Source organism: Medicago truncatula, chromosome 4, assembly GCF_003473485.1.
Source record: "Medicago truncatula cultivar Jemalong A17 chromosome 4, MtrunA17r5.0-ANR, whole genome shotgun sequence".
Taxonomy (NCBI): domain Eukaryota; kingdom Viridiplantae; phylum Streptophyta; class Magnoliopsida; order Fabales; family Fabaceae; genus Medicago; species Medicago truncatula.
The window spans coordinates 44,866,793-44,883,741 of record NC_053045.1 but is presented as its reverse complement, the minus strand read 5'-3'; the positions used below and the strand labels follow the sequence as shown (position 1 = coordinate 44,883,741).

Below are 16,949 nucleotides of genomic sequence, written 5' to 3'. Positions count from 1 at the left end.
AAGGACATTTAATGGATGCCAAATTGGGCTCGGCTATGGAGATGAAAAGTTGAAGTTTGGTTTGGAGGGATATTTTCTTTGGGTTGGGTGACTTTCAAAGGTGTTTTAGTGTAAGTAGCGGGTGACGAGTGTTTATGGATTTTGTTTTTTCAAAGGTTGTTTTTGCGATGAAGTTTGATTTAGATGGTGATAATATGGGTGTTGAAGATAGGTCATAATTAAGAAGTGTTTATTGTGGATGTTCTGCCTTTATATGGGGTCTTTGTTTGTAATTTCTAAATCGGTTTACTAATAAAGTTTACCGATAAAAATAATACATATTGAATAGAAATTTTCAGAAAACAATAAGACATTAACAAGTTAAATTCCTGATCATATCATTCCAACTAATTTCTAGACATTAACAAGTTAAAATCGTGATCATATCATTCCAACTAATTTCTTTATCATATAACCAAATGCCGATGTCAGCTCAAATTGATTATAGGTGGTCTCAGAAATAATCAATCCTTTACTAAGATTATAACATTGGTAAAACGGGTCCTTCTCATCCATTGCATGAGTTGCAAAATTCTGGCTATATTTGTGGCTTTATCAAGTATGTTTCCTAAGCTGGTAGGTACTAGCTATAGTAGTGGTACTGAATGAAACTTTTTACTTGACCTCTTTATGCATACCTTGTGCCGTTGAATTGAAGTTAGTTCTTTATTAATTATAACTCTAATGGTTGTTACCAAGAAGATCCTAGACATTAAAACGATCAGAGGCACACAAAAGAATTCTGTTGAATATTTGCCAGCCAATGCAATAATCAAAGTTCGGTGTGTTTTTGTCAAAGAAAATATTTCAATTAACGATTAACTGGAAAATTGAATATTGTATTCACAAACCGGAGTTTAATCACACGAATTCTCTAAATTACAAAAATATAAGCATTAGAAGAAGAAGGAGAACACCATTGTAAACCGAAAACAGAGAAAGAAAACTAAATACTCCATCTATATTTAATCAGAGATATCAATGGTCTTAACTCCAGGTTTTTTCACTTCTTCCTTAGGAATAGTTACAGTGAGAACACCATTCTCCCATGTTTGCATTCACCTGATCCATCTTAGCATTCTCTGCCAATCTAAACTTCCTCATGAATTTCCCACTGCTAAGCTCCACGCAATGCCATTCATTGTTCTTATCTTCTTTCTCAACGCTTCTCTCTCCGCTGATCTGAAGAACCCTATCAACTTCAATCTCTACCTTCTTCATTCCCGGAAGATCCGCCTTGAACACGTGCGCTTCTCGAGTCTCCTTCCAATCCACACGTGTGCTCAGGAATGCTGAATTTGTGGGGAAAGTGAATCGCGGCAAGGAAAGTTAATATTTTCATTTTTCAAATTAATATTTAGAAAAGTTGCTCAAACAATAATATTTCTCCATCCAAACACACTCTTATTATTATCACTTGAGAATTGTCCAAAACTGTGGTTAAATATGTTTAGTTAATGAGCTGCGACACTGCGTTGTAATACTCGTATTCATTAACCATACACAAGTTGTCAAAATTTGATGATGTGTTTAGTTTATGAGCTGCGACACCGCATTGTAATACTCGTATTCATTGTCAAAATTTGATGCTATATTTGTATATTAAAATTAAGAGAGTTGAAACTTATGAAAACAAAAATAGGATTTTTCTAAAATATTTATTTAAGAAATAAGGATGGCGTGTTTGAAAAGGAAGATTTACATATAGGTTTTTAGTTCGTTCCAAGATGCTATAAGGATAAACAACAGTACAATACTGTTTAATTAGAAAACCAGTCAAATAAAACATTTGATTAGAAAATTAGAAAACAGTCAAATAGAACATTTAATTAATTAGAAAAGATTCACACAAAAGAGACATTGATTTGTCAAGAGGCCTGCTTCTCAGCACTTGTGTTGCGCCCTTAGTTTTTACATTTGATGTTGAAGGTAAAAGAAAAAAGCATTGGATCAATACATATTGAAGACTTTTTTTTAGAGGAATACATATTAAAGACTTAAAATTATTTGTGGCACTGATGTATTATGATGATTTATTTTACTTGCATCTTTCAATAGATTATTGCTAAAGCATCTGTAATGAAAGATGCAAGTGAAATAAATCTCAATTCAAAGCAGAAAATAAAGCTTCCAAAAGAAAGGAAAAAATACAGATTAAAAAAATTCAATCAAACTATTATTTATGTAGAAGTGCAGCGGATGGAGATACGACTTCAAAGGCTGTGCTTGATTGTGAGGACCCTGTGATAGTGCTATCACTTGAAGTTGAGGTCCCAGTTTGGTTATTTTCAAAACCAGAAATCTTAGATTTAGAATACACAGAATTGAAAGATGTATTATAGGTAGATGCATTCATCTGTAATGGAAGATTAGGTAATGGAGCATCAAAGTTAAGCACTTGAACAACTTGCCTAATCATAGGCCTCTGAAGATGATCTGTATGAGTACACCAAAGTCCAACTATCATTAACCTCTCTACTTCCTTCTCATTAAATTCACCATATAATCTTGAATCAGCTGCTTTAAGAAGATCACCATTACCATATAGTTCGCAAACCCAATCCACCAAGTAAATATGTTCTTCACTAAGACTTGGTTCAATTGCCTTTCTACCACAAGCTATTTCCAAAGCAACAACTCCAAAACTGTATACATCAGATTCTCTACTAGCCTTTCCTCTTGTAGCAGCTTCAGGTGATAGATATCCATATGTTCCTGCTAAAACAGTTGTCTTTGATTCTGTCTCATGGTTCATTAGTCTAGCCAGCCCGAAATCTCCAAGCTTTGTATTGAAATTAGAATCCAACATAACATTGCTTGATTTTATGTCTCTATGTAGCACACAATGCTCACACTCTTCATGCAGGTACAATAATGCCGAGGCCAAACCTCTAGCTATATTGTATCTCACTGTCCATATCAGCAAACCTTTTCCTTTGAAAATATAAGAATCTAAGCTTCCATTTTCCACAAACTCATAAACTAAAAGCAGATCATTCTGCTTGTGACACCAGCCATAGAGTTGGACCAAATTCTTATGCCTCAATTGGCTAATGACTTTGACTTCAGATGCATATTCCTTCACTCCTTGATTTGATTCCTTAGAAACCTTCTTAATTGCAACATGATGTTTCAAGTCTCTTATAAATCCCTTGTACACTGCTCCAAAACCTCCAGCTCCAATTTTGTGTTCATTTGCAAAGTTGTTAGTTGATCTAGCAAGTTCTTCATATATAAATTTCTTAGGTAGAGAGATTCTTTCAAAATCACTATCCATTGCAAGATCAAAATGCAAAGCATCCTTCATGCCTTTCTTCTTCAGCTTCCATTTCACAAGACAAACCAGCCCAATAACACAAATCAAAGCAACAGCTCCACCAACACCGAGTCCTATAACTAGTCCTGTTTTTGTTCCATCTTCTTTTGCTTCAAAATCTAAACTTGAGTTGAATGACCATGAGCTAAGAGTATGATACTCCCAAAAAGTTCCTGTTGCTGAAGTGAATCCAAATTCAACCCAATCAGGCAAAACATCTCTCAGGTTAACAACATAAAACAGGTGTTGTTGAATTGTGTTATTATGTTGGTAACCTGTAAATGTGACAGTTAAATTGTTTGAACTTGAATCGTAACTGACTTCAGCATCATATCCTCTTTCATCCATGCTAGTGAACCATTGTGTAGCGTGATTAGTGCTGATAGAATTAACATCAATCCCAACATGATCATAGTTAGGATCCCATTCATTAACAAATGTATCAAATTCCACAGCTACAAATGGATTTTCTTTTGTGTAATCTGGATTACTCAATTGAACAAGGCTCGCAAGACCGATTCCGCCTCCATATATTTGGGACATGGGAAAATTGGGGTGTGCCAAATAGAAGGTCATGCCATCTGCATGATGGGTTTTGTTGGGGGTGTTGATAGTAAATGAGAAACGAGTATTGAAATCTGTGACTTCGCTTGTTTTTATGTCCCAAAGATGAAACAATTTTGAATATGTGACTCTGCCTAGACTGTGTTCCTTATACTTTGTGAGTTGGAGGACTTGGTTGTCTTGAGAGACATCACCTGAAATATTGAAGGTATTTGTTTTGTCACCACCAAGTTGTTCATAGTTGAATGATAATGGAGCTGCACGAGATGTTACAAGAAGCAAGAATGTTAATGTAACATGAAAGAAAGCAAGAAGATGAGGTTTGTGATTGTAGCAAGATGATGCCATAATTGTAAATTTGATATTGGGTGGAAATAATGGAATTATACAAAATGAGCATGGAAATAATGGGATTTTTCAAACTACTTAATAAGTTTCTTAGGCAGTCATTGTTTTTTTTTAGAGATCGGTCATTGTTTACGAACCAGTCTTTCGGTTCTTAGTCTTTTATAAATGTTCACTTTATTGCCACTTAAGAAAAACACCCAAGTTTTCTAGAATGAAAACAAAGGAATGAGTCTCATAGTATATTATACGCTAGTTTGCCACACAATTATACAAGAGTTAAATATGTTTTCGTCTCTCTAAATGTATTTAATTTTTCGTTTTAATTCTTTTAAAAAATTTCAACCATTTTTAGTCCATCTAAAATCTTCAACCACCGCTATGGTCCCTATTTTAAATCAACTAACGTGTAGCCTAAAAGTCAAAGGCAAATTTTAAACTCACTTTTTCACTTATTCCAAACAACCTAATAATCATCTTACTTTCCTTTCACTTTCATTCCTTAATTATTCTTTCATTTTACTTTCTTTCCTCTCACCATCCAAACATAGCCTAAAAGTCAAAGGCAAATTTGAGGAAGAGCAAAACATATTTAACAAAACGTCAAAACTTTTTTTTTTATGCTATTTGAATTTTTTTCAAACTATTGTCTGATAGCTGTTCAAAGGTGGCGTTTAGCCTGGGATAGGGATGTTTTTTCCCACCATGGGAAAGTCCAGTTTCAATGGATAGGTGTCAGTTTCCAGAAATTGAGATCAAAAAAAAAAAAAAAAATGAACTAGCATATTTTAATATAGTTAGTTGCTTTAGGGTGAAGAACACAGAAATAGGAGACACGGGGTTCTTAGAAACAAAGGGTGTTGGTTTCATTTTAAGCGGTAGCCACGCAATCCATAAAGCTTCTCATAATCATCAACCCATTTTCAAGTAAATCTAATACAACACTTTCTTATTATCATCAACAATACATTTTCAAAAATATGTGTATTTGATTTTGGATGGCAGTGGTATTGTGGGAGGAGGGTGGGGAAGGGGGTGGTGGTGGTGGAAGAGTAGGTGCCAGCGATGGTGTGGAAGGAAGTTTGTTGTTGGGAGGAGAGATGGGAGGAGGTGGAGAGAGAAAGTGAGGGAGATTTGATATTGAGAGTTCATAATAAAGATCTGTTCTTTATTAGATCTATTGGTCAGAAAAGAGCTTTTTTATGGTGAGAAAAATTAACCTTTCCCAAGCTAAACGACACCAACAATGATATTTTTTTTTTCCACAAATGGGAACAATGATATTTTTATTTTTCCACAAATGGGAACAATGATACTTGGAGACTTGGACCGTACCATTAGAAACATGAAAGAAGTTGCAGTGATGTTGATATGCAAGACGGAGTTGAACTAGTTCAATAGTAGTTTGAAAATTGCTATTCTCTCAACAAAAAAAGTTCACTTCCAATCAAATTGATCAAAATAGCCATGTATATGTATAAGTTAATTCACATAGGTGTTATACCCAACATAATTTAAATTATGTTGTAATACAATTTACATTACTTAAATTACATTCAGTCACGTTTCAAATACCAACGTGAGTTAAGTTAAGTGTCAAAGACAATTGGTTAAGTTAAGTGTCAAAGACAACATGATTTAAGTCATGTTGTAATACAACTTACATGACTTAAATTACATTCAATCACGTTTTAAATATCAACGTGAGTTAAGTGTCAAAGACAACTGGTTAAATTCACCCACAAAGAAAGTGTAATAATGGTTTTTTTTTTTCCTCTTCTACAACAACCTTGTTATGGTAATTTTTAATGTTTTCATGAGTTTGACTGGTTGTTATGTTACAAGTTTTCAAACAATTTGTCAGTGCAATAGCTATCACACGGTGCATTAAATTATGCATATATCTAACCCGGTTTGAATGTTCAACCAAAAGTATTAAAACACTGAAACATGATTTGATCAGAATATTACTCTTGATAAATTAATAGCATTGGGAAAAATAAAAAGAATGCCTTTGACATTGACACAAACGAGAGTTAATTTACGCTGGTGTTCGGAACGTGACTTAAGTCGTATAGATTGTATTTTCAACGTAACTTAAGTTACGCTGTGTTATACACATGCGTGAGTTAACTCACGCCAGAATATATTGAACAGTTTGGTTAGGAGTGAGCGTTTTTGGTTGGGAGAAGAGAAATTTTCTAGAAGTTTGGATCATGAAATTCACAAAATTTACTATTAATGCTCAACATCCAAATCTACGTTTGAGCGTAACTCAATTAGCAAAAAAACATTACAGTATATGAGAGTTGGGATTTAAACTATAAATCTATCATTTATTCATTTTAAGGGTGAACTTTTAACAAATGAATTACTTGACAAATAAAAAAGCTCAACATACACAATTTTCTAGTTTTTCTTTTTCTTTTTTTGAGGAATACTTTTTTGTTGTTGGATCTATGCTAAATAGTTTAATGCAGGGTCACCCCAAAAAATTATAAATTTTTTCAAAGGTTTTAGGCCACAAACAATATAGTTAAGTATGCATAAAATATAAAGATAAATAAGTTTTTGTTCGCTATAAATATAATGAATTTTGTTTTTAGTCCTAAAAAAAAATGTGACTTGTTTTGGTGCTATAAAAAATTTCAGCGCATATTTTTAGTCCATGATAAATTAAATTTGGGGTTTGCTAGGAACACCCACTAGTTTTCATTAAGGTGTGTTTTAGCAAAGATATAACTAAAAAATTGTTAAATATACTTTAAGGTGAATGTTGCTAAAACACTTATACTAAAAAATAAGTGGTGTATGTTAGCAACTCATATAGGCATTTGCTAGAATACACTCACTTATTTTTTATAATGTGTGTTTTAGCAAGTTATAACTAAAAAGTAGTTAAATTACACCGTTGTAGTTTGCTAAAACACTCCCATATAAAAACTAGTGAATGTGTTCTAGCAAATCCCATTAAATTTTGCTTGATTATTCTTAAACTTATAAATTCTTTAATGATTATTTTACATTACATGTACGTACATTGTAATAAGATCTTTTATAAAAATTATACTATTTTTAATATGTAATAAATTAAATATGAATTTTTCTTAAATGTTGTGATCAGTGGCGGAGCCCTTCATGGGCTGGGGTGGGCCGTGACCCATCCCAAAAAATTAAAAAATCAACGATTATAGGTCTATTTTGCGAGATTTTATGCAATTTTGTGTTGGTTTTATGTTTTGGTTGATCCAAATTCTTGCAAAGTGGTGTAGTGGCCCACCCGAAAATTTAAATAATTCAATTATAGGTCTATTTTGCGAGATTTTATACAATTTTATGTCGATTTTACGTTTCGGTTGATCCAAATCCCCGCAAATTGGTGTAGTGGCCCACCCGAAAAATTTAAATAATTCAATTATGAGTCTAATTTGCGAGAATTTAAACAATTTTTCAATAGTTAATATTAGTGGCCCATCCTAACATTTTTTTCTAGCTCCGCCACTGGTCGTGATTTCAAAATAAAAGTAATAAAAATTTGGATCTAAAATTTAAATTTTAAACTAATTTTTTACGGAGATCTAACAAACCATCAACTCGAAGCCATCTTTTAGATGAGCTAATAAAACTAGTACAAACTATCATCTTTAATATAACAAGCTCTCAAGGTCACATTTGGTTGTCATCTAAGATGATAGCTTGTACTAGTTTTATCTTAGGGGTTACAAATACAAATCTTGTTTTTAGTTTGATATTTTTTTCCCAATTCAATCTAAATTTCATAACATACAATATGAAACTGAGAGTTAGATGAGATAAATAATATAGAAATTATAAAACTAAAACAAGTGAAATTAAAATGAATAAAACAATTTGTATACAATAAAAGTATGTTTATCTTTTCCATTCATTCATAGTATAGCGATGTTTTCTATTATTTTCTAAAAATGATAAATTTCAATTTTAATACATAATATAATTGATACATTTTCAAATTTCTTACGGAAAGATATTTTTTTTATCTATTTTTTTTTTTTTTGTCAGGTAGCCTAGTAGCTAGAAATTCACTTTTAAAGTGAATAAATGGGGTGTCCGGGGTTCGAACCCCGACCCCTGCATATAATAATGCATTGTCCCTGCCAACTTGAGCTATGCTCACGGGAATATATTTTTTTTATCTATATCAACGTATAAAAGGAATGGATAATTTGTACCAAAAAAAAAAAAAGAAATGGATAATTTTGTGTTATATTTTTTCTTCTATTTTTACCTTTTTTATTTACTATTTTATCTTTTTTATTATATTATTTAAGTTATTAATTTAAAAATTAGCTACATAACCCATTAAAATAGGAACTATTATTCTACCACAACAGAAGCAGCCTTTGCACTATAAAAAGGGTTTATTTCAATCTTATTTGCTAAAAATATTTAGTCATATTTTAAAATTGATATATATATATATATATATATATATATATATATATATATATAAAATAGAAAAACGGATAAACGGACATGTTAGATTGCCTGACAATGCTAAAACGGATCAAGTGAAAGCTGCAATGGACTGATGGAGAATGGTGTTCTCTGTAACTGTTCCTAAAGAAGAGGTTTAGAAGCCTGAAGTGAAGAACATTGATATCCCAGGTTGATACTAATCGAGCTCTAATTTTATTTGCTTGCATACGTGTTTTGTGTGTATAAAATAAAGGAAATGACAACATGTAATGTGTTTTGCAATTTTTGAGAATTTTATGTGAATAATTCCAGTATTCCAACTTTCCGGTGAATTCTCTAAAAAAAAAACTTTACAGTGAATTGTATAGCTGAAAATATTTTGATACATACTCGTCAAAAACTTCGAGTAGCTTTCTCAAAAAAAAAAAAAAAAAAAAAAAAAACTTCGATTTAGGATGGCATGTTTGATAAACAATACTATTTAATTAGAAAACAAGACAATTTGATAAACAATACACTTTAATAAGAAATCCAGTCAAATAAAACATTTAATTAAAAAAGATTTGCACAAAAGACATTGATTTGTTAAGAGGCCTGCTTCTCAGCACTTGCGTCCTTAGGTTTTAAATTTGACGTTGAAGGATAAAGAAAAATCATTGGGATCAATACATATTCAAGACTAGAAATTATTGATTAGTTGATGGACAAAGTCAAACGGTACTTTTTTTGATGGCTAAAAGTTAATAATGTTGTTTTTGGTTTTGGTTCTCAACTGTGGTGGTTAAGTACTTTGGTTTGTTTGGGACTTGGTTAATTTTTGTCTTGATTAACTTTGTATATTTGTAAATACTTTGGGCTTCCTTGATATATCTTATACTTAGAGGTGTCCGTGTTTTGTTAATATAAATTCCATTTTTTATTGTTAAAAAAAAGAAATTATTTGTGGCACTAATGTATTAGGATTTATTTCACTTGCATCTTTTATTAGACATTTTAACATATTGACAAGGTGCGCTGTATAATTCTGTTGATTGGGGCTACATTGATGAGGTTATGATTAAGATGAATTTTCCGTGTGTTTGGCGGTCTTGGATTATGGAGTGTATTACAACGGCGACGACATCTGTGTTAGTTAATGGGTGCCCGACTGATGAGTTTAATCTTGAAAAGGGTCTCCGTCAAGGGGATCCGCATTCTCTGTTTTTGTTCCTTTTAGCAGCAGAAAGTTTAAATGTGATGTCTGCGTTGGTAATGAGAGGGTTGTTCACTCCATATGCTATCGGGGCGCAAGTTAATGTGCTGGTTTCTCACTTGCAGTTTGCCGATGATACTTTACTAGTAGGAGTTAAGTCTTGGGCAAATGTCCGTGCTTTGAAGGCTGTTCTGTTATTATTTGAATCAATTTTCGGGTTGAAGGTTAATTTCCATAAGAGTATGCTTTTTGGCGTGAATGTAAATGATTCTTGGCTTCATGAGGCGGCCGTGGTTATGCAATGTAAACATGGACGAATTCCGTTTCTTTATTTAGGTTTGCCTATTGGTGGTGATCCACGGAAACTTCAATTCTGGCAGCCCCTAGTTGAGAGGATTCGTAATCGTTTATCTGGGTGGAAATGTAAAAACTTATCAATGGGTGGTCGGTTGATTTTGCTTAAGTCCGTTCTATCGTTCATTCCGGTTTATTTTCTTTCCTTTTTCAAAGCTCCCTCAGGTATCATTTCTACTCTTGATTCTTTATTTATTAATTTCTTTTGGGGTGGTAGTGAGGATGTGATGAAACTGTCTCGGATCAAATGAGATACTGTTTGTTTGAAAAGGGAGAATGGAGGTTTGGGGGTGAAATGGTTGAAGGAATTTAATATTTCTTTATTGGGAAAATGGGTGTGGAGAGTGTTGGAGGATGGGGAGAGTCTGTGGAAGGCAGTGTTAAGTGCGAAGTATGGAGAGGTTGGTGGGAGGGTGCGGTTTTATGAGGGGGTGGGATCGATTTGGTGGCGTCATTTAAACCAAATTCGATCAGGTGTGGGGTTGATGGATTCTAGGTGGTTGGTGGACAATATTGTGCGGAAGGTGGGAGATGGGTGTCACACTCTTTTTTGGGAGGATACGTGGTTGGATGATGTTCCGTTAGCTGTGTCTTTTCCTAGGCTTTTTGAGTTGTCTAATTTTAAATTATCTACGGTGAGGGAGATGTTTATGTTAGGTTGGGGGACTGAAGGGGGTGCGTGGCGGTGGAGGCGTAGATTATTTGCGTGGGAGGAAGGTTTGGTGGGGGAGTGTGTGGGGCGGTTGGCTAACTTTGCTTTGCAGGTTGATGTTCCTGATAGGTGAGTGTGGAAACTTCACTCGACAAAATGCTATTCGGTGCAATCGGCTTATTCGTATTTGACGGAGGTGGATTCTAACATTGTTGAAGATTTCAATCAATTTTTATGGTTGAAAGCGGTTCCGTTGAAGGTTAACATTTTTGTATGGCGTCTCTTTCTGAATAGACTTGCTACAAAAGATAATTTGCGTAAAAGAAATGTATTTGATCCCACTCTTATGGCTTGCGCGACTTTGTGTGGTAAGGAAGAGGAAAGGGATCATTTGTTTTTTAATTGTGATCATTATGGGCGACTTTGGCTTTTAATTTCTCAGTGGCTTGGTTTTGTTACAACTCTGAATGGTAATTTATACTCTCATGCTACTCAATTTTGTGCTCTTGGAGGTTTCTCAAAAAAATCTAGGACAGGATTTACAGTTATCTGGATGTCTGTTTTATTCGTCATTTGGAAAGATCGAAACAGAAGAATTTTTCAGAATCACTTTGATCATCTTGAAGCTCTTCTTGAAAGGATTAAACTTCAAACGTTTTGGTGGCTGAAAGCGAATTACGTTATGTTCGATTTTGACTACCTATTTTGGAGGAACAATCCTTTACTTTGTATTCAGACTATGTTGTAATGTCTGTTTCTGTTTCTTTGGCTGTCTATCGCCTGTCTCTTTTGTAATTAACATTTTTCAGCTTTCTTAGGCATACCTTGTGCTTGAGGGGCTGGTCGTTTCTTTAATATATTTTGCTTAGTTTCTTCAAAAAAAAAAAAAAAAAGTTGCAGGGAGAAAATGTATTGTCTAATATAAAAGTGAAAGATATTTAACCGAATAACAAAATCATAGATATGAAAATATAGCATATTATTAAACAATACTATTAATGTTATAGTTGAAGAATCCATTAAGATTTGAAAGAGACCAGAGAGTTGTGTTTTGAGAGATGCTTTTGCATCTTACTGATGGCACATTCTCTTATTTTCGGTGTCTCAAACCTAATGAGATAGTTAGATTTTATATTCATTAGTGGAGGCAATGACCTCTCAAATAGACTGGCTAATAAGAACAACCCAACCCATGAGAGTCTATCTATTCACACAAAACCCAATATAAATAACAAGTACAATGATATTAAATATATAATACTATATATTTCATTTATATTTTATTAATAAATAAAAGTAAATGCAAAATATTCAACAAAAAGAGCCCAAAAATTTATGTGCAACACTAATGTATAATCTCAATTCAAGCAGAAAATAAAGCATATAAAAAAAGAAATACAGATTCAAAAAATTCAATCAAACTATTATTTATGTAGCAGTGCAGCCGATGGAGATATGACTTCAAAGGCTGTGCTTGATTGTGAGGACCCTGTGATAGTGCTATCACTTGAAGTTGAGGTCCCAGTTTGGTTATTTTCAAAACCAGAAATCTTAGATTTAGAATACACAGAATTGAAAGATGTATTATAGGTAGATGCATTCATCTGTAATGGAAGATTAGGTAATGGAGCATCAAAGTTAAGCACTTGAACAACTTGCCTAATCATAGGCCTCTGAAGATGATCTGTATGAGTACACCAAAGTCCAACTATCATTAACCTCTCTACTTCCTTCTCATTAAATTCACCATATAATCTTGAATCAGCTGCTTTAAGAAGATCACCATTACCATATAGTTCGCAAACCCAATCCACCAAGTAAATATGTTCTTCACTAAGACTTGGTTCAATTGCCTTTCTACCACAAGCTATTTCCAAAGCAACAACTCCAAAACTGTATACATCAGATTCTCTACTAGCCTTTCCTCTTGTAGCAGCTTCAGGTGATAGATATCCATATGTTCCTGCTAAAACAGTTGTCTTTGATTCTGTCTCATGGTTCATTAGTCTAGCCAGCCCGAAATCTCCAAGCTTTGTATTGAAATTAGAATCCAACATAACATTGCTTGATTTTATGTCTCTATGTAGCACACAATGCTCACACTCTTCATGCAGGTACAATAATGCCGAGGCCAAACCTCTAGCTATATTGTATCTCACTGTCCATATCAGCAAACCTTTTCCTTTGAAAATATAAGAATCTAAGCTTCCATTTTCCACAAACTCATAAACTAAAAGCAGATCATTCTGCTTGTGACACCAGCCATAGAGTTGGACCAAATTCTTATGCCTCAATTGGCTAATGACTTTGACTTCAGATGCATATTCCTTCACTCCTTGATTTGATTCCTTAGAAACCTTCTTAATTGCAACATGATGTTTCAAGTCTCTTATAAATCCCTTGTACACTGCTCCAAAACCTCCAGCTCCAATTTTGTGTTCATTTGCAAAGTTGTTAGTTGATCTAGCAAGTTCTTCATAGGTAAATTTCTTAGGTAGAGAGCTTCTCTCAAAATCACTATCCATTGCAAGATCAAAATGTGATTCATCCTTCATGCCTTTATTCCTCAGCTTCCATTTCAAGAGACAAACCAGCCCAATAACACAAATCAAAGCAACAGCTCCACCAACACCGAGTCCTATAACAAGTCCTGTTTTTGTTCCATCTTTTTTTGCTTCAAAATCTAGACTTGAGTTGAATGACCATGAGTTAAGAGTATGATACTCCCAGAAAAATCCTGTTGCAGAAGTGAATCCAAATTCAACCCAATCCGGTAGAACATCTCGTAGATTAACAACATAAAACAGGTGCTGTTGGATTGTTTTGTTATCTTGGTAACCTGTGAATGTGACAGTTAAATTGTTTGAACTTGAATCATAACTCACTTCAGCATCATATCCTCTTTCATCCATGCTAGTGAACCATTGTGTAGTGTGATTAGTGCTGATAGAATTAACATCAATCCCAACATGATCATATTTAGGATCCCAGTCATTAACAAATGTATCAAATTCCACAGCTACAAATGGATTTTCTTTTGTGTAATTTGGATTACTCAATTGAACACGGCTCGCTAGACCGATACCACTTCCATCTATTTGGGACATAGGAAAATTGGGGCGTGCCAAATAGAAGGTGATGCCATCTCCATGATAACTTTTGTTGGGGGTGTTGATAGAAAATGAGAAACGAGTAGTGAAATCTGTGACTTCACTTGTGTTAATGTTCCAAAGATGAAACAATTTTGAATATGTGACTCTGCCTAGACTGTCTTTCTCATAATTTGTGAGTTGGAGGACTTGGTTGTCTTGAGAGACATCACCTGAAATATTGAAGGTATTTGTTTTGTCACCACCAAGTTGTTCATAGTTGAATGATAATGGAGCTGCACGAGATGTTACAAGAAGCAAGAATGTTAATGTTACATGAAAGAAAGCAAGAAGGTGAGGTTTGTGATGGTAGCAAGATGGTGCCATAATTGCAAGTTTGATATTGCTTGGAAATAATGGAATTATTACACAAAATGAGCATGGAGTGGTTGCATGTAGTTGTAATAGTCATTGATGGGTAAAGGTTACTTAATGTGTTAGGTAGTTGAATGAGTCTTTGGATTTACCTCTGAATTAGTCTTGGTCAATTCGTTTATGAGTCCTCTGTTTCTAATAATCCATCTATATACGTGCAAAAATGACCTAAGCTTCGAAAATTCATTTGCTTCAATTTCTATAACACCATAGAAGTCAATGAAGTTTATAATAAGAAATAGGTCAATGAATTGTTATTATATTATCGTATAAGCTTTGAATTTCTATTGAAATAATTTTATAGTAGTAATGTTTTTCTTGTGATGTTTATATATGCAAATATATAGTGATATTTTTTAAACATTTAAACAAGAAAGGTTCTATACAGTGGCGCAGTTAGGAATTTTATAAAGCTTGGACAAAAAAATTATCGCAAAACAATATTTCCTTCCTGCGGATCCTAAAATCCTAAGGTATTACCACACCTGGGAACCTAAATTCTTGGCAAAATCCGCAGGAAATATGTTTCCTGCAGAATTTATACAAAAATCCGCAGGTAAATCAGCAGAAAAAGTGAGAGATTGCTGGACTTGCTACAAAGAAAGTAGGAGCTGAGCTTGAGCTAGTGCCTAAGCTAGCTGGGGTTGGCTCCGCCCCTGGTTCTATACTTGGTTGACAGTTCAACTAATTTGAATTAAGAGTTAAAAATTTAAAGTAGTTAAAGAACTTACCTTCGAACATGAGTGAACGAGAAAATAATAATACAACGTATGTTGTTGGTATTGTAGGTTTATGATTCGTAATTGATGATTGATCATCAATTACTACGTGAGATATTCGCAATAAGTAGAGTTGGTGGACAGCATTTCAACAACAAATATACTAACAATTTCCTATTCATGAAAAACAAAGAAAGGTTCTAATATATATATATTTTTTTATGAGAAATGATATTTGTACAACTATTTTGGTAATATTTTTGTATAACTTTCTCTCTCATACCCACATTATGTTTTTATTCTCTCTCTACATTTTTCTCTCTCTATTGTTTTTGATCAATAAAAAGAGAGAACAACAAAATTATCTCAAAAATTATATCAAAATGGTTGTCAAAATATCACTACTCATTTTTTATCAATGGTTCTAAGAAAGAGTTGGAGTTTAATTTGCTATGTGAGGAAGAACAATTATTAACTAGAGAACTAAGTCAATTTCAATAAACAAATCTAAAGTGTCTGAGACATAAACAAATATGATTAATAAGGGTACATGAAGACAAGTTCTAAATACGTTCAAAAGAAAGAAAGAAAGATATATGGATTAATTAAAATAAAATTAATTTTATCTAGAATAGAGAAGTGACATAGAGGGAGAAACATCCTCAGAAGTTGTAGTAGTAAACACAGAAGAGTTTGTGTTTTTTTTTGACAATAGAATAGCAGCGAATGAATTCAAAGGGCCCTCAAGGTATGTTGGTCCAGGCATACTTGATGAAAGATTAGGCAGTGGAGCTTCAAAAACTTACTAGTAGTATAAACCCGCGCGTGTTGCACATTTGGAATTTTCTAGATTAGCTTTGAAGAGGAAATTTTACCCTATACCCTTACCTCTATACATTCACCCCTACAATTTACCAAAAATTTCAATTTTGCCCTTTTTCCAATTTTCCAACTTCGGTTCACCCCTACCTACCATTTTTTCCGAACGGAAAGGTAAACTGGACACCAAGCTTGAGCGTTTCCAAACATAAACTTATAAGCAGTTACAATATTTGCCTTTTTCAATTAACAAAAGACATAGAAAAATCCAAAAGTTGTTTTCCACTTTTCAAATTAGAATTACATGTTCTGTTGATAGCAAGCAAAAAAGGGGAGCCTTTTTTTTTTTCAATCCTCAGATCAATTCAATTGAAGAGTGAGTGAGTGGATTGTAAAAACTGAAAAACAAAGCGTGAATGAATTTTACCATATTCATATTGAAATCTGAATATTATTCCGGCAGATTTTGTTTTGATATGAATGGATAATTTTAAAAGAGAAATCAAATGAAAATAAGAGAAGAAATTAAGAGTTTATGAGAATTGGAATTGGAAAATAATTAGATTTAATAGATAATAAATATGATTATGAACAAACAGAAAATGAGAGATTCAAAAAGATTGTTATATGAAAAGTAAAAATCGAAAAGAAAAATGAATGATGAATGTTGAAATACCATTGGGTTTCTAGGGAAGAAAAGGAAGAAGATCCGTAGCAAACCGGAAAGCTTGAAAAAATTGAGAAAAATATAATTAATGGATGCTCTTATGTTTATATAGGAGGGTATAATAGGAAGTTTGTGTAAAATGTTGGGGTGAAAGTATAGATGTAGGGGTGTATGGTAAAATTTCCCTTTGAAGAATGGTGGGTAATTAAATTATTGGATCTTTGGCAGTTTTGGCCCCCAAAGTGGAAATGTAGGGGGCCAAAAGTGACCTTGGGGGCCAAAACTGCAAAAAGATCCAAT

General features: G+C 33.4%; 4 protein-coding genes across 4 annotated transcripts; 1 reads left to right on the top strand and 3 right to left on the bottom strand.

Annotated features, from left to right (window-relative positions):
• Positions 1-864: 864 nt before the first annotated feature.
• LOC112420914 (class I heat shock protein-like) lies at positions 865-1,368 on the bottom strand (the record flags this gene model as incomplete). Its single annotated transcript, XM_024780721.2, is given in 2 exon segments — positions 865-1,085; positions 1,087-1,368. Coding segments are annotated over 2 exon segments (363 nt in total), but the record flags the coding sequence as incomplete, so codon positions are not given.
• Positions 1,369-1,840: 472 nt separating this feature from the next.
• On the bottom strand, positions 1,841-4,422 carry LOC11408375 (L-type lectin-domain containing receptor kinase IX.1-like). Its single transcript, XM_024781167.2, has one exon. It carries the CDS (start codon positions 4,265-4,267, stop codon positions 2,216-2,218), a length of 2,052 nt encoding a protein of 683 aa, XP_024636935.1. The 5' UTR covers positions 4,268-4,422; the 3' UTR covers positions 1,841-2,215.
• A 5,395-nt stretch (positions 4,423-9,817) lies between these two features.
• Positions 9,818-11,053, top strand: LOC120579977 (uncharacterized). Its single transcript, XM_039832778.1, has 2 exons — positions 9,818-10,389; positions 10,540-11,053. Exons 1-2 carry the CDS (start codon positions 9,818-9,820, stop codon positions 11,051-11,053), a joined length of 1,086 nt encoding a protein of 361 aa, XP_039688712.1.
• A 1,177-nt stretch (positions 11,054-12,230) lies between these two features.
• On the bottom strand, positions 12,231-14,528 carry LOC11407225 (L-type lectin-domain containing receptor kinase IX.1). The gene has a single exon (XM_003608319.3). The coding sequence runs from the start codon at positions 14,394-14,396 to the stop codon at positions 12,345-12,347; it is 2,052 nt and encodes a 683-aa protein (XP_003608367.1). The 5' UTR covers positions 14,397-14,528; the 3' UTR covers positions 12,231-12,344.
• Between the last annotated feature and the right edge of the window lie 2,421 nt (positions 14,529-16,949).

Coding starts and splice junctions, on each gene's coding strand:
- LOC11408375 (XM_024781167.2), bottom strand. CDS start 4,267: ATGGCATCATCTTGCTACAATCACAAACCTCATCTTCTTGCTTTCTTT.
- LOC120579977 (XM_039832778.1), top strand. CDS start 9,818: ATGGAGTGTATTACAACGGCGACGACATCTGTGTTAGTTAATGGGTGC. Junction 10,390..10,539: donor TTGCTTAAGTCCGTTCTATC/GTTCATTCCGGT, acceptor TTGTTTGAAAAG/GGAGAATGGAGGTTTGGGGG.
- LOC11407225 (XM_003608319.3), bottom strand. CDS start 14,396: ATGGCACCATCTTGCTACCATCACAAACCTCACCTTCTTGCTTTCTTT.